This window comes from Triticum dicoccoides, chromosome 7A, assembly GCF_002162155.2.
Source record: "Triticum dicoccoides isolate Atlit2015 ecotype Zavitan chromosome 7A, WEW_v2.0, whole genome shotgun sequence".
In the NCBI taxonomy this organism is placed as follows: Eukaryota; Viridiplantae; Streptophyta; class Magnoliopsida; order Poales; family Poaceae; genus Triticum; species Triticum dicoccoides.
The window spans coordinates 501,096,655-501,123,712 of NC_041392.1; the positions used below are offsets into that span (position 1 = coordinate 501,096,655).

General features: G+C 41.6%; 1 protein-coding gene across 3 annotated transcripts; it reads right to left on the minus strand.

Annotated features, from left to right (window-relative positions):
* Window positions 1–992: 992 nt before the first annotated feature.
* Window positions 993–10,164, minus strand: LOC119328306 (mitogen-activated protein kinase 11-like). Of its 3 annotated transcripts, XR_005158913.1 has the most exons (10): window positions 9,716–10,162; window positions 7,834–8,242; window positions 6,921–7,048; window positions 6,449–6,508; window positions 4,516–4,665; window positions 4,278–4,433; window positions 3,977–4,188; window positions 3,793–3,894; window positions 1,555–1,819; window positions 993–1,479 (listed from the first exon to the last, which is right to left on the minus strand). XR_005158913.1 is itself a non-coding variant. In XM_037601312.1 (9 exons), the coding sequence occupies exons 1-9, from the start codon at window positions 9,740–9,742 to the stop codon at window positions 1,798–1,800; spliced, it is 1,266 nt and encodes a 421-aa protein (XP_037457209.1). In that variant the 5' UTR covers window positions 9,743–10,162; the 3' UTR covers window positions 993–1,797. The 3 variants fall into 3 exon arrangements, 2 of the variants coding, with proteins under 2 accessions (XP_037457209.1, XP_037457210.1); XM_037601312.1 differs by having other exon boundaries at window positions 993–1,819; XM_037601313.1 differs by lacking the exons at window positions 993–1,479; window positions 1,555–1,819 and adding an exon at window positions 1,853–2,066 and having other exon boundaries at window positions 9,716–10,164.
* Window positions 10,165–27,058: the final 16,894 nt, after the last annotated feature.

Consider the following 27,058-nt stretch of genomic DNA (forward strand, 5'->3'; position numbering starts at 1 on the left):
GAGTATGTTGCTGCAGCAACAGCAGCTTGTCAGGGTGTGTGGCTGGCGCGCCTTAGTGAGATCAAGGTGGAAGCAGTGAAATCGGTCGTGCTCAACATGGACAACAAATCGGCAATTTCATTGTGCAAGAACCCCGTCTTCCACGAGCGAAGCAAGCATATTGATATTAAGTATCACTATATCAGGGAGTGTGTGGAAAACGGGAAGATGCAGATCGAATTCGTGAGGACCGAAGAGCAGATGGCCGACTTGCTTACCAAGGCACTTGGTAGTGGGAAGCTCCAGGAGCAGCGAGCAAAGATCGGCATGGTGGAGATCACGAAGATGCACAAGGTTTAGGGAGTGAATGTTGAATAAATCCTAGTGCATCCTCCCCTCTTAGTTAGCTGTTTTTTTTCTGGAACTTTACTGTAGCTCATCAGGCTGTTGTCACCGTCAGGCTGCAGGTAGTTTAGCTCCTTTCCTTTCGGTTTTTCAGTTAGTTAGAGATAGGATTAGTTGTGCTGGTCATTGCCTAACAAACTAGGACCGTTTCTAGTGGACGCACGACTCGCTCGTGGGATGGCGCGAGGATTACGGATCGTGAGGTCTACCTTTGCTTTGTAATTCAGAATAAGAGAGAATGAATAGAAGGAAGAAAAGTTGCAGCTTCAGGCAACACAAAACAGACTGTCCACTACTCTGTTAGTTCTTTTGCAATTGCATTCTTCGATCTTCAGTGATAACATTATACTTCAACCAGTTATCAAATTTACGAAAATAACTTCCGGACAGCTGCTAGGAGACTTAACCAATGTCGTCACGCTGTTATTAGGCATGCCATCATACACAATATGCCACATAAAAGCAATTGGCATGCATCTGAAAAAGATGTATGAAGAAAATCATATGGAACAACATCAATATCGATGGAAAAGAACAGTTTATTTACCCAGCTCACCGGAACAGTTAATTTGGTCTATGGCATCCGACCTTCGCACATTCCTTTACAGTAACTATTGGAAATGATTCAGATTATATGCTCAAGTTCCTTTGGTTAACACGCTGCTAAACACAGCAAGGTCCCTCGCGTTAAAATGCAGGAGTATTTCCTAAACAACTGATATTAGCGGTTGAAGTAAATCACGACAATCCTATTCTTTGACCTAGCCACCTCACAGCTTCCCATGGAAAAAGTTTAAGCATTCAGAACAAACGAGCTTTGCAACTCAATCCCTAGGAGGCACATTATGATCCAACTGTGTGGTACATTTGGGGGGCTTGGTTGCAAAGAAGCTGTGAAACATCCCATGTACAAGATGAAGCTGGAATCCTAGGTTCGACCTCCATGATTTGGGGGACTAACAAATAAAAAAGCCAGACCTCCATGATTCAATGCCAAATAACCCTAGGCTCGAAACATCCCTGGAAACGCCATGCTGCAACATACAGCCAGAACTGAGCCATGAGGAACAGAGACTGCCTGTGCGATACTGTCACCTGGTATATCAACCCTTATACCATGATGCAGATAGAAGTAAGTTCCCTGATCTGGAGTCTACATATACTCCTCACCTGGTATATCAACCCTTATACCATGATGCAGATAGAAGTAAGTTCCCTGATCTGGAGTCTACATATACTCCTCCATGTACATATTGTGTTGGGAGTTGGACCTGTCGCATCAAGCACTGACCCACTAGATACTTGGTTCTGAGAGTGCGGTGCTTCATATTTTGGTTGCCGAGGGAGTACAGATGGTAAGCTTCTTGGATCTTCATATCCTGTGAGTTTTCACTGTCACAGGTCATTACACGTCTAATGGGGGTTGAAGGATTGCCTGCAAAAGAAAGGCATTAGTAACCCCACAACAACATCCAGAAGATTTTTAACTCTCTTTGATGGTAGTGAAACAAAAAATGTTAACTTGACAAAAGTAGATCAACGTGATGTTTAACTCTCTTTGAGCAATGTATACTCTCTGAATTTGTACTTCCCAAGATACATCAACTGCATGCTTTGTACTAGATGATGCCGTGTGCCTATGATCCTTTGAAGGTATTTTAGCAGAGTGCGCTACCGTTGGGCTATACTTGTGTCGGGGGGGGGACTATAAGAGGAAACACATGTCGGAGAGGCAGGATGTATATGTCAGAGTATTGCATCAAAAGATGGCACCGAATACTCCAACAGTTGGATGGCCAAACTAGACTACCTGTCATAGGTCTTCAATTGTCAGAATTTCAAGCAAGACACATTGACAGAAAAACATCACAAGAAACTAAATCTTCCCGGGTCTCACTAGGATCATCTTAATCTTAACAGTCACTCTGCATGTTAATTTTATTTAATACTAGCTTCAAAGGAGAAAAAGACGCACATACCTTAGTCATGTCAATCATTGCTAGGGAAAATGTGCATTATAGCTACTAGAAACGGAAAATTTGGAGAAAGATTTGACCTTTTTCAACTACTTCTCATTAATCGAGGTTCACAAGCACGATGGTTTGATTTAGATGAAACCTTCAATGATTCTTTGTCAAGATCAACCTTAACATTTTATACTTCAGGAAAACAGTGCCGCGAATTTCTACTTTCTACTGACCATTAGAACCAGCAATCAAGGTGTTCCTTCCGTTTCTTTGCCGGGGGTTATCCTCACACAAGATAATTTGGTTAAATACTTAAATGTAAATGACAGCGGGACGCGCAACGCGGCTTTTGCTATGAACAGGAGACCATTCAGCATTCTTTTATTGCGTGTTAGCATGCATTGCATGGCAGGCTGTTTATTTAGCATTTAACATTACTGCATCCTGTAGTATTTCACATATATTTGGGACGTGGCTGCAGGGGGGGTAGATAAATCGCTACAAGCACTTTATTATGATCGGGGCTGGAGCAGTTTTTTGGTCTATTTGGCTTTGTAGAAACAGTACTCCCTCTGATCCAAATTAATTGACACGGTCTCTATACAACCTCTGTACAATGTTGTATAGAGGCTGCGTCAGGCCCTGTTTGGATTGTCGTGTTCTTTTCAAATACACCTGTAAAGAATATAGGTCACGGCTCATCGCTTTGTTACCGGCCGAGAATTGCTGAGCGGACGGTAAGATACAGGTGTAAAATAAACACCTCTGTATTTATTTACAACGAATCCAAGCGTGGCCTCGATTAATTTGGATTGGAGGGAGTATTATTTTTTACAATAAGGTCCAATCTTGCAGGCAGGTGCTATGATCGTGTATCAGTTGGCTGCAATCATGGGCATTGTTACAGAAGGTGCAGCACAACAGAGCTTGGCACCAAGAAGCTAGAGTGGCTTACCAGGGAGTTTATGTCCTGGTTTGGATGGTGTGCTAGTGAAGTAGTGATAGGCTTCTCAGTCTGTACTCTCTAGTGATGCTATGTGTGGCCTGTCTTTTTCATTAGGCCTAAATGTTTCGTGTGGTTATGTTGCTTTTTGATGGCTTGTAATAAATAATGTAATAATCAGGGCTGCATGTATCAGCGATGCAGAGGCCGGGGGTAATAAAGCTTTCATTTTACAAAAATTACAAAATTAGAACCAGCAATATAAGAAAGTAATGAAGAAAGAACAAAGTCTGTTAGTTAGGACTAGATGCTTGAATGGGACTGAGACTTTTGCCAAAAGAAAGGGTGCAAGCAGTTTGAAAATGGATGTTTTATTCTTCATGTTGCATCATTGGTGATATCAATACATATTATGACTGGATCATCCCTTGTATAAATGATTAGCTGTCTAGATCCCATCCCAGTAAAAGAGATTTGAGTTGGAAATAAGACATTTACCTTGGCAAAGAAGAATGTTTCCTCTGTGATGAAACAGCTGATCCATTTTCGCCACCATTTTCCTCGAGTTCAGCGAAGCGTTTCTTAAATTGGTCGACAGCACTGCAATACCAGAAGATGCAAGCATATCAGACATGGATGATGACTAAGAGAAGATAAACAAGTGTGCAATAACATATCTAACCTTAAATGAACAAAGTTTCGTCTGTCTGTTCCACTGATATGCTCCTTCAGTAATTGAGGATGATACTCCAAAATTTCTTCAAAGATCAGTTCCTTGATGTCCTCCTTTGTTACTCTACGACCCTCAAATTCAAATTCAATTTTTGGTATCGGTTGACAAGATGGTTCTCGCTCTACCTTTGCTAGTCCATTAAAGTATGGATCTGCCAATGCCTACAATTTGCAGATATATCAAGATCACAATATCTTGTACTGCCAGATGCAGAACATGGGACCGGTTAAGATTCATATATATGGCATACCTCTTCAGCAGAGGGACGATCCTTTGGATCAAAAGCTAGAAGCCTCCTAAGCAATCGTAATGCTAATGGGTCAGCCTTTGGAAATTTCTGCGAAAACGAAGCAGGCTGTTTCTTCCGCATGCATGTCAGATATTTTCTTGCCTTGTCATTCCGCACCTTAGCAGAGGTAGGACAGTAGAAAATTTTAAGGAGACAGAACTACGTATAACTTTGACAGCAAACTTCCAAAGATCCATACCTGAGAAATAGCATCTAATGAAGGTGTCCCCAGAACATCAGTTATCAAATCCAGCTGGTGAACAACATTTTTACCAGGAAATAGAGGCTTTCCAATCAACACCTCGGCAAAAATGCACCCTATACTCCATATATCAATAGCTGGTGTATACTGCAACCCAAAAGATGGCAAATTTCAGTGACACGAACAATTGGCCATACCAACTCAAATCAGGACCGGGGGAAGATCTTGTTTACAAAAGAAATATAACAGAAAAATAATGCCACAACTGTGGTCAATACCAAATAAGACGATTTGTAATTGGGACAGTCAACTTCCAATCGGGACCATTTGAATATTTCTTTAACCCAACTAATGCTATGCACTGTTCAGTTGCTCAAGTAACGGATATGTTTCCAACTTTGCAATAAGCAGCATGAGCAAAAGAAATTGTGCTGAAGGGATCCATTTACTTACGGAAGGTTGTTAGTGATAGTTGCTATCTACCTTCTCTACTGTAAATTAAGAGGGTGTATAAACAGGTAAATTGTGCAGAAAATAATTCAAACTCGACGGTAGCCACATCTGAATGGTAGTTAGTAAGCAAAACCGCATTCCTATTAAAATTATAATTCAAACTCTATTCATGTTTCCCCAATATGGAATATGAACATGGTATGGCAAGATAGTTGCCACATGGTTTAGTTCCCATTCAAGTTATTTATGTGCGACAAACACTAACAGGCTGGAACAGGTTTCGGAAAGTGGTCTGGTACCTACTGGGCTCAGTGAGCCTCCAATGTGGAGACCTACCACGGGAATCTATGCAAAGGGAGGCATGTTGGCATTAGGGGCACAAATTCGTGGGACTTCAGAAAGCCTAGCCACCACTCCCACCCATGAAAGCCTGGCCGTGCTTGTCAGTGCTAGCACCCTAGCAGGCTACTAGGCTAGCACACAGCGTTCCCGCTTTTATACGTGTGGATACCTTGAGAGGTGTTGTTGCGAGGCTGTCAGGTAAGGACAATCGCAACTTGTGATTGTCCAGAGGTGCTAGTGGAGGAACCATGAGGAGCTACTAGTACAAGTGTACAACTATATTAGAGTATCGGTAATGATGTGGTCTAAAACTGCAGTGGTCCTTGGTGTACAATATGTATACAAACATTTAGTGATACACGCAAAGACATGGAGTTCCAACCTTGCAGTGCTATCCATCATTCTATTGTTTGCAGCCATATGACAGCACAGTTACAAGTTTGAACAGCATACAATATGGGCTTATGAATCATTAGTGTTACTTCTTTATTGCCAATTTGCCATGGGACATTTGCTGATTTACAAGTATATGATGAGTTCATGGCATCAACTTTTTTGCTCAAATTTGCGCATACAGGTGTAAACGATGCATTACACTTTTTTTTTGGTGCTATAGGCATATAAGACAGACAAATCCAAATATTAAAAAGAAGTCAAAAGCCGCCTCATGGCAATTCCCTCAATACTCACTACAATGTGAGGTGACTCCGACTGTCAGGACCCTGACTGAACCCACTAGTGTTGTATTCCTATTGGCACTTCGTCAGTTAACCAATGATCCAGTTGATCAAGACGAGAAGCAATGGACAGTCCAGATGGGCGCGGGCAAAAGAGTATCTTTACTGTTTACCATTTAAACTCAATTACAATGTACTGTTTATCTTGCTGCTGCCGTCACTGCTGTAATTTCCCTCATACTCACCTCATGGCCAATTCCCTCATACTCACTACAAGGTGAGGTGATCAACAGGCACCGGACATCAAGTTCCAGACCCGCATCCCAACAATGTCATTTACCAGCACCAGTACCAGTACCATCACACAAAAATAATGCCTATTAGGTCGGCATCATCTATATGTATACATGTCAACCTCTCTAACTTCTGATAAATCATAAGTTTGTAACATTGCTTACCTTAGAATAGAAGGACCCACAAAGTTCAGGTGCTCTATACCATCTTGTTGCCACATAATCCTGAAAAGCGAAGTTTATTCTAATTTAGAAGTTCATTTGACAGGAATAGAAAACATTGGATGAGCAATGGAAGACTCCAGAGCAGCCCCAAGGCCCTAAATTAATGGTTAGCTTCAGAACCGTCGACCCCAATCCCACCCTAAAACCAAAATGAGGAAATGGCTTCGTGAAGACCCACTTAAAAGTAAAACTAGATGACATCTTATTTCAACTTGTATGTGACAGTGCACTGATCATTAGATATTCACTTTCCCTTTGTTAGAACCATTGCGTCTCGAATGACAACCTTAAGTTCAACATGACAACGGGGAACAAAGCATGATTCGGTGCTAGTAAATCTCCAATTGTTAGTACTGCAAGATCAACCAATAACATATGCTATTGAGATACAATAACAAAAGATATTGCTTACTGTCCAGAAGACTGTCGTAGGTGCATCATTGAATGCAACTCTCGCCAAGCCAAAGTCACAAATTTTGAGTTTGCAATTTGCGTTGGCAAGCACATTCTTGGGCTTCAAATCTCGGTGATAGACATTTGCTGCATCAAAGCACAAACAATATTTAGCCAATTCTGAACATATGTAGCAACTGAAATGATATTATATAATTTCCAACATTAAAAATCAACCATGCAAATACAAATAGAGTATGGAACCAAATATGCTATGGTTTCGGTAAATACCAAACTAGCCAAAGTTGACACGGGTTCAAAAAATAAAGGAGCAACCTTTTACTTTTATTTGTGCAACTAAATATCTGAGTTGTCATGTGCAATGCTGCATCAGTAATCAATACCCAGATACTCAGCATGCCTTAGTGGGCAAATGCAGAACAAGACACCATAAACACAGGTGATTGTCATACACAATGATACAGCAAATAGGTTGGGGCCATAAACATCAGTGGTCGGGGTCCATCGCGTATACACTGGCACAGGAGCATATTGCAATAACAAGCCTACATGCTACAACAGCATTGCTTCATTTCAAACCAGGCCTTAGATGCAGGCCATGGCGTGCATTCAGAACGACTATCATCTCGACCAAACTGTACCAAACTTTAAATCAGTCGACCCGTTCAATAGATGTTAATTAGAACTCATGTAATTGTTCCAGTGCCATCTCAATAAAAGAAAGAACAGGAAGGGGGAAAAGGGATGAATCAAATCATCAAATGGTTACAAGTGAAATTTGCATGCAAATTAGCATACAACAATGCAAGTGCAGGAAAGAAACAATAGTCAAATAGCTACATGGTCGTTCCATAAGAATAGAAGCGCACGTAACATTTATCTTCATAAAAAGACTGTGAGGAAGTGCATACCTGTGTGCATATATTTCAAAGCTCGAAGCATCTGATACAAGAAAAACTGATAATGCTCCCTCGTCAAATCATCATTAGCCTTTATTACTTGATGAAGATCTGACTCCATAAGTTCAAAGACAACATATATATCTTTGAAATCCTTTTTGGATGGGGGGAGCAAGATATGCTTTATTTCCACTACATCAGGATGCCTAAGAAGCCTGAGAAGCTTGATTTCACGGAGTATGCGTGCAGCATCCGATATATGCTCAAAAATGTTGTGTATCTTCTTTATTGCAACCTTCTCTCCTGTTTGTGTATCATTTGCAGAACATACAAGTCCATAACTACCTTTGCCTATGACCTCCAGAACTTTGTATCGATTAGTATCGCCATATTCAGTAAAGAAATCAATTTCCGCTGCACTCTGAATTAGAGAAAATAGTCAGATAACTAATACTGTTGCACATTAAACCTACGAAACACAGAAGACAATGACCATCGATGATGGTACTACCACTTGGTTACTCTATGATCAAAAGGAAAATGTGTACTTTTGACCCCTAAACTATTATTTTGGGTGTAGATCTGGTCGTCAACTCCTAAAACGGATACTTTCACCCTTCAACTCTCAATACTGTATATTTTTGCTCCATCGAGGTGGTTTTGACTGTTCCAAAATGGTTTTGATCGATGTGGCATCTACATGTAGGCCAAATCACATATCTGCAGTCTTACCAATTTCCTCCCGGAAATTCCTAAAATTTAAGTAAGAAGCAGAAAAAGGCAAATAATATATATATACTTCAAACGAAGATATCAACGAATCTAGTAAAAAGACATCAGTTTTGAAGAAATGGAGAAAACTATCAGAAAGGGGGAAAGAGTAAAATCATATACAGCATAATGGGGTAAAAAAACTCGAGAAAGTCTTTTTATTTACAAAAACCTCAGATTTTCAAAAATCAAGAAAACAAAAAAATAGTCAAAAGAAAAATCAAGAAATTGCAAATAGAAGGAGATTATGATTCTTTTATTAAATTGCTTTTCTTCTAATAAACCAAAAAATGTCGGATTGCTCCTTTTTTCTCTCAAATTCCCTGTAAATACAGAATATGAAATATCATTTTTAATTATATTTTCCTTTTTTTGTTTTGTTTCTCTGCTTTTTAAATAGGTTTGTGGATTTTTAGAATGAGATTAGTGATGCGGCAGACACATGGTGCTGGCGCCGCATCAGTAAAAACCGCTTTGAAATGGTCAAACCGCCTTGAGGGACCAAAAGTACACGAAATGGCAGTTCAAGGGCAAAAATGTCTGACTGTGGGACCAGATCTACACCCGGCCAATAGTTTAAGGGGTCAAAGATACATTTCCAAATCAAAAACACTGCTGCAAGTTAATCACAGACGTTCAGTGGTATTAATGACAAAACCAGAGAAAGAACTGCCTGAGCAAGTCCCTCTCCACCTACAACTTAATCATCTAGTGTCAGTATGACATATAGCTTCCAACGAAACAGTGGACTGGAGCAAAGGTTTTCCGCTGTTACTACCAGGTACGTATAAAGATATTCCTTTGGGATGTAATCACATACTCCAGAGCCAAGAACTGCGCACACCTCTGACATTACAAATTTACAATTCACTCTCTTTGTAGCATGTGCGAAAAATAAATTATTACCAAAGACTGAAGGAGGTGTCCTTATAACCAGTAGCTACTTTGTAGAATAACAACATTACCAAACAAAAATGTCCTAAAGTCACAGCATGTCACCTAGTTTTATTCGCTTAAACTAATATTAAAACCATCTGGACCTCTTACTCGAATTGCTATCATTCCCAACATTTTCACTACTCCCGTCTAAACAAGCAAAGCCAAAGAATCCAAGAGCACGAACCTTCTTGCGCAAATCGCCGTTCTGCATCTCGGAGCCCGTAGTGGAAGCTTCCCAAGATCGACCTTTCTTTCTTTCTTCTCCCTCCTCCCACGATCCCACCAGACACACAGACCGGCCTCTCGCTCAGGCGCGGGTCAGCCGCACTTGCCCCACCGGCTCCTGCTCCGAATCGCGGTCCCGCAGTCGTTCCTGCTCCTCATACACCCCTCGCCGCCACCGTACGTCGCTGCCGCGGCCGCCGCCACGGCCGGGTTCTTGTACGGTTCGGGAAGATCGCGAGCCGGCGGCAGTCGCTTCGGATCTGGGGGAAGGGGAGAGGAGGCGTCGTGCGTGGAGACTGGAGAGAGCTCGTCGGCGTGCTGTGGTGAGGCAGCGGAGGAAGCTGGGGTGACGAGGTGGGAGGGATATTTTCTCTTCTCTTCTCTTTCTCCTCTGTTTTCTCCGCGTGGTGAGGTGAGCTCCGCGTGCGTGGCAGCTATATCTCGTGGATTCTCGGTGGCGTTTCGCCGTTTCCAAAGGTAGATCACAAGGCTCGGGCTCTCTTTAGACCAAAAATGTACTGTAATATTCATGTCAAAACAAAGTGTAATGTCTCTTATATATTTTATTGTAGAAAATTAGTCATGAAATGCTAAACCAATTCTCGTATGGTTATTCATCGTTGGAGCATAATCAACCTCACTACAATGGTTTATTCCTACCTGCAATTGAGAGCAACTAGAATTCCTATAAAGATGTTATTGTATCCGTCTCCTGGGGCTCTTCGAGGGTGAAAGCGCCCTCAGCACCGTTCGTTTTCGAGTGGTGTGCCGCGGAGGCCTTCACGGGCTCTTCATGTTGTCTTATCGCCTCGGCGGGTCCATAATCTATGGACCGTGGGCGTGCCCGGGGCCACCATCATGGGGCGCCGTCGGACGCATCCGCAAGGGTGAGGCCGTCCACACCGGTCGATTCTTAGTGGCGTATCGCGGGCGCCTTCTGAGTGCTCTTCACGCCGTCTGATCTGTCCGGATCGTGCACACCCGGGGGAGGAGCCTTGGGGGTTAATGGCGGGTGGACTGCAGGCGGGCACCGGGCCAATGTCATGTGGCATTTCCGCCCTGCTCACATGCGAGGCCATCTCTGTTAGGCTGGTTGTTCATGCTGGTCGGGTCTTCTCGCGCGTTTGCAATACCGCCTTGTCCGTGGGGCCATCTTTTAGGATCGTCTGCCCCGTGTCGGGTTGGTTCGCTCGCGTCGCCTGGTTCCTACGTCACGCCCGCAAAGCCGGCTCGCCCATGGGGCTAGTCGGTCAGGTTCCGTTGGCCCCACATGGGTGCGGGCAGGCAACGAGTGAGTTGCGAACTTGGTGACCCGATTTGTTTGCCTAACCGACTCATAGCCCGATGTGGAGCCTACATGTCACCGGTCGGACCGGTCAGGCACGACGCAAGTCGTTGTGTTCCGAGTTGGGGTTTTACATGGGCTTTGCAACCCACTGTCGAGGAGTCTTGCTCGCACTACCCGGACATCCTCTGTCGGGTAGTGTGTGTTGTGCTGGACTGCCTAACGCGGGATGGGACATCGATTGCCATGCGTTATTGCGTTGCTTACAAGCGCTTCGTGTGCTCGGTCGTTCGGCACCGTCTCTCATATTATTTTGTCTTTCTTCGTGTGGCTCTCTCTTTTGATCCATACTAGCTCCACCTCGCTTCTTTCCCCTTGAATGGAAGCGGCTTCGGGAGTTTCTTGGGCGGCCCGTCTACGGGGTGGTTTGAGGGCAGTGCATGTTTTTGTCCACATGACCATCATCGGCTGCTCGAGGTAGGCAACGATCGCCGGAAGTTTTTTGGGCTTTGCCAGGGAAACGTCCGGGAGAAGTCGTCTTTTGTCGTCGCATGGCCTCTTAGGGCACTGCGACCTTCTTCGCATGCTTTGATTGTGGTGGTTGGGCATATATGAATTCTAGGTGAGCCGTTTCTTTGGTCATTTTTGTGTGCTCTGTTTGACGAGGTGGGTTTGTTTGATCCTTGTTTCTTTCGCATGTTTGGTTGCTTCGTGACGCCTACAGGATTCAGTGATGTCGTCATTCGGTTGGGTGCACCATCCGTCGTCTTCCTTCGTCTTCCCTACACTAAGGTTTTCTCGTTTGTTTTGCGTGTGTTGTGTAGTTTATTCACCTTGTGCTGATTTATCCATGCGTCATGTTTTCGTGTCCTGTTGTTGCGATACAATTGTCTGTTCGGAATGGCGATCCAATTGGATATAGTATGTCCAGGAATTGTTGGTGGATCATGAGATGATTGATGGCAGGCTTGTCCTCAGGGTCACGTCACGGGGCTCCACTCTATTTCCCAGGCAGACCATAGCGAGAAATCAAGTGCACCGCAGGGCCTATGATGTTGGTTCTACGTCCATGCATTCTTGATACATCCATTTTGCATCATGCTTTTATATCGATATTTATTGCATTATGGATTGTTATTACACATTATGTCACAATACTTATGCCTTTTCTCTCTTTTTTTACAAGGTTTACATGAAGAGGGGGGATGCCGGCAGCTGGAATTCTGGGATGGAAAAGGAGCAAATATTAGAGACATATTCTGCACACCTCCAAAAGTCCTGAAACTCCACGGGAATTATTTTCAGAATATATAAAAAATATTGGGCGAAAGAAGTACCAGAGGGGGCCACCCACCGTCCATGAGGGTGGGGGCGCGCCCCCTGCCTCGTGGGCCCCCTGGTGGCCCTCCAATGCCCATCTTTGGCTATATGGAGTCTTTCGTCGAGGAAAAAAATCATAAGCAAGCTCACGGGACAAAACTTCGCCGCCATGAGGCGGAACCTTGGCGGAACCAATCTAGGGCTCTGGCGGAGCTGTTCTGCTGGGGAAACTTCCCTCCGGGAGGGGGAAATCATCACCATCGTCATCACCAACGATCCTCTCATCGGGAGGGGGCCAGTCCCCATCAACATCTTCACCAGCACCATCTCATCTCAAACCCTAGTTCATCTCTTGTATCCAATATTTGTATCCAAACCTCAGATTGGTACCTGTGGGTTGCTAGTAGTGTTGATTACTCCTTATAGTTGATGCTAGTTGGTTTACTTGGTGGAAGATCATATGTTTAGATCCATTATGCATATTAATACCCCTCTGATTATGAACATGAATATGCTTTGTGAGTAGTTACGTTTGTTCCTGAGGACATGGGAGAAATCTTGCTATAAGTAGTCATGTGAACTTGGTATTCGTTCGATATTTTGATGAGATGTATGTTGTCATCCCTCTAGTGGTATCATGTGAACGTCGACTACATGACACTTCACCATTGTTTGGGCCTAGAGAAAGGCATTGGGAAGTAATAAGTAGATGATGGGTTGCTAGAGTGACAGAAGCTTAAACCCTAGTTTATGCGTTGCTTCGTAAGGGGCTCATTTGGATCCATATGTTTCATGCTATGGTTAGGTTTACCTTAATACCTCTGTTGTAGTTGCGGATGCTTGCAATATGGGTTAATCATAAGTGGGATGCTTGTCCAAGTAAGGGCAGTACCCAAGCACCGGTCCACCCACATATCAAATTATCGAAGTACCGAACGCGAATCATATGATCATGATGAAAACTAGCTTGACGATAATTCACATGTGTTCTCGGGAGCGCTTTCCTCTATATAAGAGTTTGTCCAGGCTTGTCCTTTGCTACAAAAAGGTTTGGGCCATATTGTTGCACCTAATTTACTTTTATTACTTGTTACCCGTTACAAATTATCTTATCACAAAACTATCTGTTACCGATAATTTCAGTGCTTGCAGAGAATACGTTGCTAAAAAGCGCTTATCATTTCCTTCTGCTCCTCGTTGGGTTCGACACTCTTACTTATCGAAAAGGCTACGATAGATCCTCTACACTTGTGGGTCATTAAGAATCTTTTCTGGCGTCGTTGCCGGGGAGTGAAGCGCCTTTGGTAGGTGGAATTTGGTAAGGAAAAATTTATATAGTGTGCTGAAATTTACTGTCACTTGTTACTATGGAACATAATCCTTTGAGGGGCTTGTTCAGGGTATCTTCACCCCGACCAATAGAGCAAAGAGTTGCTGCTCAACCTACTGAACCTACTAAAAATGTTTACTTTGAAATTCCTTCGGGTATGATAGAGAAACTGCTAGCTAATCCTTTCACCGGTGATGGAACATTACATCCCGATTTGCACCTAATCTATGTGGATGAAGTTTGTGGATTATTTAAGCTTGCAAGTATGCCCGATGATGTTATCAAGAAGAAGGTCTTCCCTTTATCTTTGAAGGGAGAGGCATTGACATGGTTTAGGCTATGTGATGATATGGGATCATGGAACTACAACCGATTGAAATTGGAATTTCATCAGAAGTTTTATCCTATGCATCTTGTTCATCGTGGTCGCAATTATATATATAATTTTTGGCCTCGCGAAGGATAAAGCATCGCTCAAGCTTGGGGGAGGCTTAAGTCAATGTTATATTCATGCCCCAATCATGAGCTCTCAAAAGAAATGATTATTCAAAAAAATTATGCTTGGCTTTCTCTTAGTAATCGCTCAATGCTCGATACTTCTTGTATTGGATCTTTTATGATGAAGACTATTGAATTCAAATGGGATTTATTGGAAATAATTAAACGCAACTCTGAAGATTGGGACCTCGACGAAGGTAAGGAGTCAGGTATAACACCTAAGTTTGATTGTGTTAAATCTTTTATGGATACCGATGCTTTCTGTGAATTTAGCACTAAATATGGACTTGACTCTGAGATAGTAGCTTCTTTCTGTGAATCCTTTGCTATTCATGTTGATCTCCCTAAAGAGAAGTGGTTTAAATATAATCCTCCCATTGAACTAAAAATAGTTGCACCTATTAAAGTTGAAGAAAAGACTATCACTTATAATGATCCTGTTGCTCCTACTACTTATATTGAGAAACCACCTTTCCCTGTTAGAATAAAGGATCATGCTAAAGCTTCAACTGTGGTTAACAAAAGTAATATTAAGACACCTAACCCCCCTGAGCAAATTAAAGTTGAACCTAGTGTTGCTATGGTTAAAGATCTCTTGGCTGATAATATTGATGGGCATGTTATTTACTTCTGCAATGAATCTGCTAGAATTGCTAGACTTGATATTAAAAATAAACATAGACCTGTTGTAGGCATGCCTGTTATTTTTGTTAAAATAGGAGACCATTGCTATCATGGCTTATGTGATATGGGTGCTAGTGCAAGTGCAATACCTCATTCCTTATACAAAGAAATTATGCATGATATTGCACCTACTGAGATAGAAGAGATTGATGTTACAATTAAGCTTGCCAATAGAGATACTATTTCACCAGTTGGGATTGTTAGAGATGTTGAAGTCTTGTGTGGGAAAGTTAAATATCCTGCTGATTTTCTTGTTCTTGGTTACCCACAAGATAACTTTTGTCCCATTATATTTGGTAGACCCTTCTTGAATACTGTTAATGCTAAGATAGATTGCAATAAAGATATTGTTTCTGTTGGTTTAGGGGATATGTCTCATGAATTTAATTTTGATATATTTCGTAGACAACCCCATGATAAAGAGTTGCCTAGTAAAGATGAAATTATTGGTCTTGCTTCTATTGCCGTGCCTCCTAGTGATCCTTTAGAACAATATTTGCTAGATCATGAAAATGATATGTTTATGAATGAAAGAAGGGAAATAGATGAAATATTCTTTAAACAGGGACCTATTTTGAAGCACAACTTGCCTGTTTAAATTCTAGGGGATCCTCCTCAACCTAAGGGTGATCCTGTGTTTGAGCTTAAACCTTTACCAGATACTCTTAAATATGCTTATCTTGATGAGAAAGACATATATCCTATTACTATTAGTGCTAACCTTTCAGAGCATGAAGAAAATAAACTATTGAAAACTCTAAAGTAGCACCGTGCTGCTATTGGATACACTCTTGATGATCTTAATGGCATTAGTCCCACTCTATGCCAGCACAAAATAAAGCTGGAGAAAGATGCTAAACCAGTTGTTGATCACCAACGACGGTTAAATCCTAAGATGAAAGAAGTGGTAAGAAAAGAAATACTAAAGCTTCTGGAGGCACGTATAATTTATCCCGTTGCTAATAGTCAATGGGTAAGTCATGTCCATTGTGTCCCTAAGAAGGGAGGTATTACTGTTGTTCCTAATGATAAAGATGAATTGATCCCACAAAGAATTGTTACAAGTTATAGAATGGTAATTGATTTCCGCAAATTAAATAAAGCTACTAAAAAATATAATTACCCTTTACCTTTTATTAATAAAATGCTAGAAAGATTATCCAAGCATACACATTTTGCTTTCTAGATGGCTATTTTGGTTTTTTCTTAAATTCCCGTGTCAAAATAGGATCAAGAAAAAACAATTTTTACTTGCCCTTTCAGTACCTTTTCTTATAGACGTATGCCTTTTGGTTTATGTAATGCACCTGCTACTTTTCAAAGATGTATGTCTGCTATATTCTCTGACTTTTGTGAAAAGATTGTTGAGGTTTTCATGGATGATTTCTCCGTTTATGGGACTTCTTTTGATGATTGCTTAAGCAACCTTGATCGAGTTTTGCAGAGATGTGAAGAAACTAGTCTTGTCTTGAATTGGGAGAAGTGCCACTTTATGGTTAATGAAGGTATTGTCTTGGGGCATAAAATTTCTGAAAGAGGTATTGAAGTTTATAAAGCTAAAGTTGATGCTACTGAAAAGATGTCGTGTCCTAAGGACATTAAAGGTATAAGAAGTTTCCTTGGTCATGCCGGATTTTATAAGAGGTTCATTAAGGACTTCTCTAAAATTTCTCGACCTCTGACTAATCTCTTACAAAAAGATGATCCTTTTGTATTCGATGATGATTGTATAGAAGCATTTGAAATACTTAAGAAAGCTTTGATCTCTGCACCTATTGTTCAGCCTTCTGATTGAAATTTACCATTTGAAATTATGTGGGATGCTAGTGATTATGCTGTAGGGGCTGTTTTAGGACAAAGAGTTGATAAGAAATTAACTGTTATTCAATATGCTAGTAAAACTCTAGACAGTGCCCAAAGAAATTATGTTACTACTGAAAAGAATTTTTAGCAGTTGTATTTGCTTGTGATAAGTTCAGACCTTATATTGTTGATTCTAAAGTAACTGTTCACACTGATCATGTTGCTATTAAATATCTTATGGAAAAGAAAGATGCTAAACCTAGACTTATTAGATGGGTTCTCTTGCTTCAAGAATTTGATTTGCATATTATTGATAGAAAGGGAGCTGAGAACCCCGTTGCAGACAACTTCTCTAGGTTAGAAAATGTTTTTGATGACCCACTACCTATTGATGATAGCTTTCCTGATGAACAATTAGCTGTCATAAATGCTTCTTGTACTGCTCCATAGTATGCTAATTACATTGTTGCTAAATTTATACCACCTAGTTTCACATACCAGCGAAATAAAAAGTTCTTCTATGATTTAAGACATTACTTCTGAGATGACCCACATCTCTATAAAGAAGGAGTAGATGGTGTTATTAGACGTTGTGTACCTGAGCATGAACATGAACAGATCCTGCGCAAGTGCCACTCCGAGGCTTATGGAGGACACCATGCTGGAGACAGAACTGCGCATAAGGTATTGCAATCCGGTTTTTATTGGCCTACTCTCTTCAAGGATGCCCATAAGTTTATTTTGTCTTGTGATGAATGTCAAAGAATTGGTAATATTAGTAGACGTCAAGAAATGCCTATGAATTATTCACTTGTTATTGAACCATTTGATGTCTGGGGCTTTGATTACATGGGACCTTTTTCTTACTCTAATGAGTATACACATATCTTAGTTGCTGTTGATTACGTTACTGAGTGGGTAGAAGCTATTCCAACTAGTAGTGCTGATCATAACCACCTCTATTAAGATGCTTAAAGAAGTTATTTTTCTGAGGTTTGGAGTCCCTAGATACTTAATGACCGATGGTGGTTCACATTTTATTCATGGTGCCTTTCATAAAATGCTTGCTAAGTATGATGTTAATCATAGAATTGCATCTCCATACCATCTACAGTCTAGTGGTCAAGTAGAACTTAGCAATAGAGAGCTTAAATTAATTTTGCAAAAGACTGTCAATATATCTAGAAAGAATTGATCCAACAAACTTGATGATGCATTGTGGGATTATAGAACTGCATACAAAAATCCTATGGGTATGCCTTCGTATAAGATGGTTTATGGTAAAGCTTGTCACTTACCTCTTGAACTAGAACATAAGGCATATTGGGCTATTAAAGAGCTCAACTATGACTTCAAACTTGCCGGTGAGAAGAGGCTTTTTGACATTAGTTCACTTGATGAATGGACAACCCATGCCTATGAGAATGCCAAACTGTTTAAAGAAAAAGTTAAAAGATGGCATGATAAAAGGATACAAAAACGTGAGTTTAATGTAGGTGATTATGTATTGTTATACAACTCTCGTTTAAGATTTTTTGCAGGCAAACTCCTCTCTAAATGGGAAGGTCCTTACGTCATCGAGGAGATCTATCGTTCCAGTGCCATAAAAATCAACAACTTCGAAGGCACAAATCTGAGGGTGGTGAACGGTCAAAGAACAAACATTATATCTCAGGTAATCCCATAAATGTTGAAACTAATGTTATTGAAACCGTAACCCCAGAGGAATACATAAGGGACACTTTCCAGAACGTTTCAGACCCTAAAAAGGAATAGGTACGTGGTACGGTAAGTAAACCGACTCCAAAACAGTTATAATGACAATTTTTCTCCGTTTTGGAATATTTAAGAAAAAGGAAAAATAAGAAGTAGTCCGGGAAGGACACGAGGCCTCCACGAGGGTGGAGGGCGCGCCCCCTGCCTCGTGGGCACCTCGTGTGCTCTCCGGACTCCGTTTTCTTGCATGATACTTCTTTTGGTCGGTAAAAAATCATTATATAATCTCCCGAAGGTTTTGACCACCGTATCACGCAAATATCTCCTGTTTTCATTTCGAGCTGTTTTCTGCCAGGGTTGTCAAGGCCATGCATCATGTCGTCTCCCTCCTCCTCTGACAACGAGGGCAACGATGCTTGGCTAATGAAGATAGAGCTGAAGAGAGAAGAGCCCAGAGAGAACAACAAGGATGATGGGATCGAGAAGGCCATGAGGGATCAAGTTCCGGCATTAGTAGACAAAGACATCCTTCAACCTCATCACAATCTCTTTACCCCAACGGAGATTAAAGCTTTCAAGATGATTTAGTTAGCTCGCATTCAAAACAAGTATCCCACAAGTGATTTTTTTTTGTTGAAGGAGCATATCGTCGCACTCAAGGGCATTATCCGCAGACTGGAGGATCTCCTACGCTCGATGTGCGACTATCCGTCATCACCAACATCTTCTTCACCAACAAAGAAGAAGTGATTATTTGGTATGGGCACTTCCCTTGGCAACTGCCAAGCTTGGGGGAGTGCCTCGGTATCGTATCACCATCAGTTTTATCTTTACCATTTTTCGTAGTTCGATCCTTTTGGTTATATCTTGATCTAGTAGAATAAAGTTTTGGTATGATCTATTTTTTAGTTTTGCTTTATGATCCTTCTATGCAATCGAGTCCGTGAGCTATATATAATAAAGATTAGTGTTGAGTCAAGGGCTTGATTACCTTACTATGATCTTGAGGGAATAGAATAAAAGAGAAGAAATAAAAAGAAATAAAGAGATCATATGGATCTTATGGAGAGTAATGACTTCACATATAAAGAGTATGATGAATAAAAGTTGTTGAGAGTTGACAACATAGTTTTGATCATCGTTGCAATTAATAGGAAGTAATAAAGAAAGAGATTTTTTCACATATAAATATACTATCTTGGACATCTTTTATGATTGTGAACACTCATTAAAGTATGATATACTAAAGAGTTGACGTTGGACAAGGAAGACGACGTAATGGGTTATGTTTTCTTACATCTGAGATAAACTATATTGTCATGGATCATCCAACATGTTGAGCTTGCCTTTCCCTCTCATGCTAGCCAAATTCTTTGCACCAAGTAGAGATACTACTTGTGCTTCCAAATATCCTTAAACCTAGTTTTGCCATGAGAGTGCACCATATCTACATATGGATTGAGTAAGACCCCTCAAGTAAGTTGTCATTGTTGCAGGCAATAAAAATTGCTCTTTAAATATGTATGATTTATTAATGTGGAGAAAATAAGCTTTATACGATCTTGTGATGTGGAAGAAATAAAAGCGACGGACTGCATAATAAAGGTCCATATCACAAGTGGCAATATAAAGTGACGTTCTTTTGCATTAATATTTTGTGCGTCCAACCATAAAAGCACATGACAACCTCTGCTTCCCTCTGCGAAGGGCTTATCTTTTATTCTTGTCTTATACTTCATGCAAGAGTCACGGTGATCTTCACCTTTCCTTTTTTATATTTTATCCTTTGGCAAGCACAATGTGTTGGAAAGATCCTAATATATATGGCTAATTGGATGTGGGTTTTCATCAACTATTATTGTTGACATTACCCTTGAGGTAAAAAGTTGGGAGGCAAAACTATAAGCCCCTATCTTTCTCTGTGTCCGATTAAAACTTCATAACCATAAATATCGCGTGAGTGTTAGCACTTGTGAAAGACTAAATGATGGTTGAGTATGTGGACTTGCTGAGAAGCTCTTATATTGACTCTTTCCTATGTTATGATAAATTGCAATTGCTTCAATGACTGAGATTATAGTTTGTTGGTTTTCAATAAAGTTTCTGATTCATACTTGAGTATGTGAATGAATTGGTACTTTAGCATAGGAGATCATATGACACCTAGGTAAATTAACTGGGACACGTAGGTGCCCGGGCACCTTGATTGTTTTAGGTATGTACCGCCGCGCAATGAATGTTTGATTTGTTTGCTAATTATTTTTCATGAAAGACTTTCCATGTTTACATTTTATTTTCGTTTTTAACTATCAGGCATGCACGACTTGCCATACAATAAATCATAGTAATATTTTATTATCTCCTGAACTACTATGGGTATCTAATACGCGTATTTTTGTTTCCTAACTATCTAATACGGGTATCTAATATTTACTAATAAAATTATGTGCATACGCGGGTATATATACCCAGTAAATTATTCTCTTAATTATTACGTTCTATTTTAACTATTTAATATGAGTATCTAATACCTATTAACGAAATTATGTACATATCGGGTACGTATATACCTAATAATTTATGTAAATATATGGATATTTAATACCTACTAATGATACCATAAAAAATACCTACTAATGATATTATGTACAAATACGGGTATCTAATACCTACTCATGAAATTATGTACACATGCGGGTACGTATATACCCAATAATTTATTTTTAGAACTATTTACTTTTTATTTTATTTTCTAACTATCTAATACGGGTAAGCAATACCTACTACCAAAATTATATGCATTCTCAGAGTGCGTATATATCCAATGAAATCTTGCGTCATATGTACCCAATCCTAATTTGATCTGTTATACAAGGGCAGAATACATGCTATATAAGAAAGTAATAAATGTCAACTTACATATTAAAACCCTGCCTTTTTATCATGCGACATGCATCCATGGGACGGTCCACGAATTAAAGCCTGCCAAATTAACTAGCAATTGATGCATTTTTATTGGTTTCCAAATCAATCGCTGAACACGATCCAACGATGAAGAAGCAAGGTGCCCAGGCACCTAGGTGTCCCAAACTGGCGTTATACATATATATATATATATATATATATATATATATATATATATGTTTGATGTTCTAAGAATGATCATGATGCCCTCATGTCCGTATTTTATTTTATCGACACCTCTATCTCTAAACATGTGGACGTATTTTTCAATTTCGGCTTTTGCTTGAGGACAAGCAAGGTCTAAGCTTGGGGGAGTTGATACGTCCATTTTGAATCATGCTTTTATATTGATATTTATTGCATTATGTGTTGTTATTACACATTATGTCACAATACTTATGCCTTTTCTCTCTTATTTTACAAGGTTTACATGAAGAGGGGGAATGCCGGCAGCTCGAATTCTAGGCTGGAAAATGAGCAAATATTAGAGACCTATTCTGCACACCTCCAAAAGTGCTGAAACTCCACGGGAATTATTTCCAGAATATATAAAAAATATTGGGCGAAAGAAGTACCAGAGGGGGGCCACCCATCGTCCACGAGGGTGGGGGCGCGCCCTACCCCCCTGGGCGCGCCCCTGCCTCATGGGCCCCTGGTGGCCCTCCGATGCCCATCCTTGGCTATATGGAGTCTTTCGTCGAGGAAAAAAATCATAAGCAAGCTCACAGGATGAAACTCCGCCGCCACGAGGCGGAACCAATTTAGGGCTCCGGCGGAGCTGTTCTGCCGGGGAAACCTCCCCCCCGGGAGGGGGAAATCATCACCATCGTCATCACCAACGATCCTCTCATCGGGAGGGGGCCAATCTCCATTAACATCTTCACCAGCACCATCTCATCTCAAACCCTAGTTCATCTCTTGTATCCAATCTTTGTATTCAAACCTCAGATTGGTACCTGTGGGTTGCTAGTAGTGTTGATTACTCCTTGTAGTTGATGCTAGTTGGTTTACTTGGTGGAAGATCATATGTTTAGATCCATTATTCATATTAATACCCCTCTGATTATGAACATGAATATGCTTTGTGAGTAGTTACGTTTGTTCCTGAGGACATGGGAGAAGTCTTTCTATAAGTAGTCATGTGAATTTGGTATTCGTTCGATATTTTGATGAGATGTATGTTGTCATCCCTCTAGTGGTGTCATGTGAACGTCAACTACATGACACTTCACCATTGTTTGGGCCTAGAGGAAGGCATTGGGAAGTAATAAGTAGATGATGGGTTGCTAGAGTGACAGGAGCTTAAACCCTAGTTTATGCGTTGCTTCATAAGGGGCTGATTTGGATCCATATGTTTCATGCTATGGTTAGGTTTATCTTAATACTTCTGTTGTAGTTGCGGATGCTTGCAATATGGGTTAATCATAAGTGGGATGCTTGTCCAAGTAAGGGCAGTACCCAAGCACCGGTCCACCCACATATCAAATTATCAAAGTACCGAACGCGAATCATATGAACGTGATGAAAACTAGCTTGACGATAATTCCCATGTGTCCTCCGGAGCGCTTTCCTCTATATAAGCATTTGTCCAGGCTTGTCCTTTGCTACAAAAAAGATTTGGCCATATTGCTGCACCTTAGTTACTTTTATTACTTGTTACCCTTTACAAATTACCTTATCACAAAACTATCTGTTACCGATAATTTTAGTGCTTGCGGAGAATACCTTACTGAAAACCGCTTATCATTTCCTTCTGCTCCTCGTTGGGTTCGACACTCTTACTTATCGAAAAGGCTACGATAGATCCCCTACACATGTGGGTCATCAATTCTAAATAGTCTGGTCGGCGCATCGAACAACAAGGCAGGGACAGGGAGGGTCGACCAAGGCAAAGGATTAAGTGGTTGGTCGGAAGGTCCAGGCAACCGCTCTCCAGCATATGAAGCATTACATGAGAGGCCGGGTAGGCTACCCGGCAATTCCGAGCAGGTTGGCAATCGGAGACAAGCCTGGGCAAGGCACATGCTCACTTATGCGTCTCCAATGTCCGCGCATGTTCAATGCCAGAGACGTGTGTCGTGCGTACGACGATCTATGGGACCAGTGAAGGCCCCTTTGCGGTTCGACCGTGGAGATCGGTGAGCACAAAGAGCAGAACGCATGAAGTTTACCCAGGTTCGGGCCGCTGTGAAGTGTAAAACCTTACTCCTGCTTTGGTGTATTGGATGTATAAGCACAAGTACAAGGGAGCACAATTCGGGCAAGGTTGCACGGGAAGTGCAGCTATGCGCGTGTTTGTGCAAAGTGTCGACCTTTGTAAAGGTAGCCATGGGCCTCCTTTCATAGAGAAAGGGGTCACCAAAGTGGCAAAAATGGTAAATATACACTGTGAATAGTTGTTACAATGCTAAATACCTAACTCTGGTGAGTTAGGACAAACACATTAATTGCATCATGAGGTGTCTTGTGGATGGAGCTCCCCGGCAAGAATGACCTCTTCTTCTGTGTCGTTCGCCCATCTACCTTCTAGTTCCTTGACACATCGTCGGGACGGGTGTCATTAAAGCTATCTCTTCGGCGGTGAGCTGCCACGTGCGCAGACAAGACTCACCTAACTACCTGCCCGCTCGACACCTATATGCCAACTAACAACTTGATCGATGAGGTGGAGCAGTGCCAAGGTAGTGGGATTCTTGCCGGGCTCGAAGCTTTCCAGGCTTCACTAACTCCCCAACAAGGATCTTGCCGAGCCTCCCAAGCTGGATCTCCAGTGCTTCCGATCGCTGGCTTGGGTGTCTTCTTTACATATCGTCATCTGGTCTTAATTTATGCTTAGTTATCCTCCGGCAAGCTTTTTCATCGGGAAGGCTGCTACTGCCTGTGCATAAGTCTGGGGTACTAAGGACCCAAATCTTAGTACACCGACAGGAGCCCCGGGGCCTGGGCCACACACGCATTTGAGGCATCATTGGGCTAGGCCCAAAACAATGCTCAAGCACTCATGGCACAAGATAAATGTCATAATCTTCTCTTTAACTGCGCCCCCACGACACGCATTAAATGCGAAATGTGGGAGAAGTGGATGAAACAATAGCAACAATAGTGTGCTTGCAAAAGTGCATCCATGTCGGAAAGTAAAGAGACAGCCTCGCGTATTCCCCACAAAAAGGAATCTGCACAAGGCGCTGCTCATTTACCTCCTTCATTTTCCAATCTCACAATCCGCCATCGTCTTCCTCCTTGCGTCCAAAATAGAGCACTCTGCATTCATCCGCCACTCCACACTCGCACTCCTCCACAAACCTTGCCTCCAGAGCCGCCATGGCGCCGAAGGCAAGCAAGGACAAGGCGGTGAAGGTCATCGGTGCAGATTCAGAAGCCCTGGCGGAGGCGCAGAAAAAGCATGCAATCTTCTCGCCGGTGCTCAACAGATGCGACCTCGTGGACCGGTATGCATATGTGTGGGGGAGGAAAACATCAACTCACCCCACTCCACATGTGTTCCCCGGGTCGACTAAAGCGAATGCAGACAAATTTCCTTTATTTGTCGTGTATTTTTACTATAGACTGTGTCCTCCTTTCTCTGGTTTCTTCAATGTCATCATGTACACATTTGGCTTCCGTCTTCTTGATTTTATGCCAAATGTTGTAACTTGCATGCCCGTTTTTCCTCATCTCTGCGGAAATTTCGCCGGAGTCACACCCAACACCGCCCTCTTCCGCCACTATTGTGTCCCCCGCATCGAGTCGAGAGATGCCCTTTCTGGTTCAATCACTTGGATTCCCGAGATGTGGAATAAGGAAATATACCCAGACGGAAATTTGCGCAAAAGGTGGGAAGAATGGTGGGCTGAGTGGTGTTGGATCAAAGAGAAAGAGCCCCAGCAAGATAAGGTGATCCGCCGCAAAGATTGGAGCGACTTTGCGCCTGATGACAAGAAGCTCGAGATCGCGATCACCAGGATTCACCGTCTCAAATATGTCGGGCTCACAATTGAAATGGTGGGGGCTGACTTCCTCTGTCGCAGAATTGCTCCTCTGTAGAACAAGGGAAGGCCAGCATGGGAGTACAAAAATGTCGCTGACATCATGAGGTTACACCCTGGCTTGAACAACAATGTGATAGCCATGCAGCACACAGCCCTCTGCCACGCTCTGTTTAGGCCTGACAACAACACCAAACTGTCGGCAAGAATCGTCCCCTTGTGCAATAATTATGCCCTGAGTTCCATCATCGCCATGATGCCGGAGTGCAATGCTCGTGGGGTTGTCGGAAATTGGGCCGAGCCTACAACAAAGCATGCACAAGAGTTATTTGACAACTTGACAGAGAAGGCTGATGCGGCTTGAACTACGTTGGTATTTTCCCAAAGAGGAAGGAATGATGCAGCACAGCTACGGTAGGTATTTCCCTCAGTGATGAGACCAAGGTTATCGAACCAGTAGGAGAACCACGCGACACCGCGTAAACAGCTCCTGCACACAAATAACAAATACTTGCAACCCAACGTAAGAGAGGGGTTGTCAATCCCTCACGGGTAAAAAGATAGGTAAAATTTTAGTAGATTGGATAAATAGATCTCGCAGGAACGCAAGATAAAATAAATAATAATAAATTGCAGCAAGGTATTTTTGTATTTTTGGATTAATAGATCTGAAAATAAAAGCAAATAAAAATAGACCACAAAGGCAAATATAATAAAGAAGAGACCCGTGGGCCGTAGATTTCACTAGTGGCTTCTCTCTAGAAAAATAGCATACGATGGTAAACAAATTACTGTTGGACAATTGATAGAACTTCAAATAATCATTACGATATCCAGACAACGGACTAAGGCATAGCCTAGTGGTGGGAAGGGGTTGATGCCTTCCCACCCACCCAGGTTCAAGGCATGGTACTTGCAATTTGGGTTTGTTGCACCAATTATATTGTAGGGGGTTCCCTTACATTCTTTCTGTAAAAAAATGATATCCAGACAATGATCATTATATAGGCATCATGTCCAAGATTAGTAGACCGACTCCTTCCTGCATCTACTAGTATTACTCCACACATCGATCACTATCCAGCATGCATCTAGTGTATTAAGTTCATGGAGAAACGTAGTAATGCAATAAGAACGATGGCATGATGTAGACAAGATCTATTTATGTAGAAATAGACCCCATCTTGTTATCCTCAATAGCAACGATACATACGTGTCGGTTCCCCTTCTGTCACTGGGATCAAGAACCATATGATCGAACCCATCACAAAGCACCTCTTCCCATGGCAAGAAAAATTGATCTAGTTGGTCTAACTAAACCAAAGATTCAAAGAAGATATACGAGGCTATAAGTAATCATGCATATAAGAGATCAAAAGACTCAAATAACTTTCATGGATAAAAACATAGATCTGATCATAAACTCAAAGTTCATCGGATCCCAACAAACACACTGAAAAAAGAGTTACATCAAATAGATCTCCAAGAGACCATTGTATTGAGAATCAAAAGAGAGAGAAGAAGCCATCTAGCTACTAACTACGGCACCATAGGTCTACAATGAACTACTCACGCATCATCGGAGAGGCACCAATGAGGATGACGAACCCCTCTGTGATGGTGTCTAGATTGGATATGTGGTTTCTGGAACTTGCAGCGGCTTGAATTGATTTTTGTCGACTCCCCTAGGGTTTCTGGAATACTGGGGTATTTATA

Bases quoted from the DNA above. Each gene is read 5' to 3' on its own strand.
- LOC119328306 (XM_037601313.1), bottom strand. From the start codon at position 9,742: ATGCAGAACGGCGATTTGCGCAAGAAG. The intron at 4,434-4,515 runs GTATGGATCTTT...ACCTCTGCTAAG, and splicing joins CATTAGATGCTATTTCTCAG to GTGCGGAATGACAAGGCAAG. The intron at 4,189-4,277 runs GTATGCCATATA...TGCAAATTGTAG, and splicing joins ATCGTCCCTCTGCTGAAGAG to GCATTGGCAGATCCATACTT.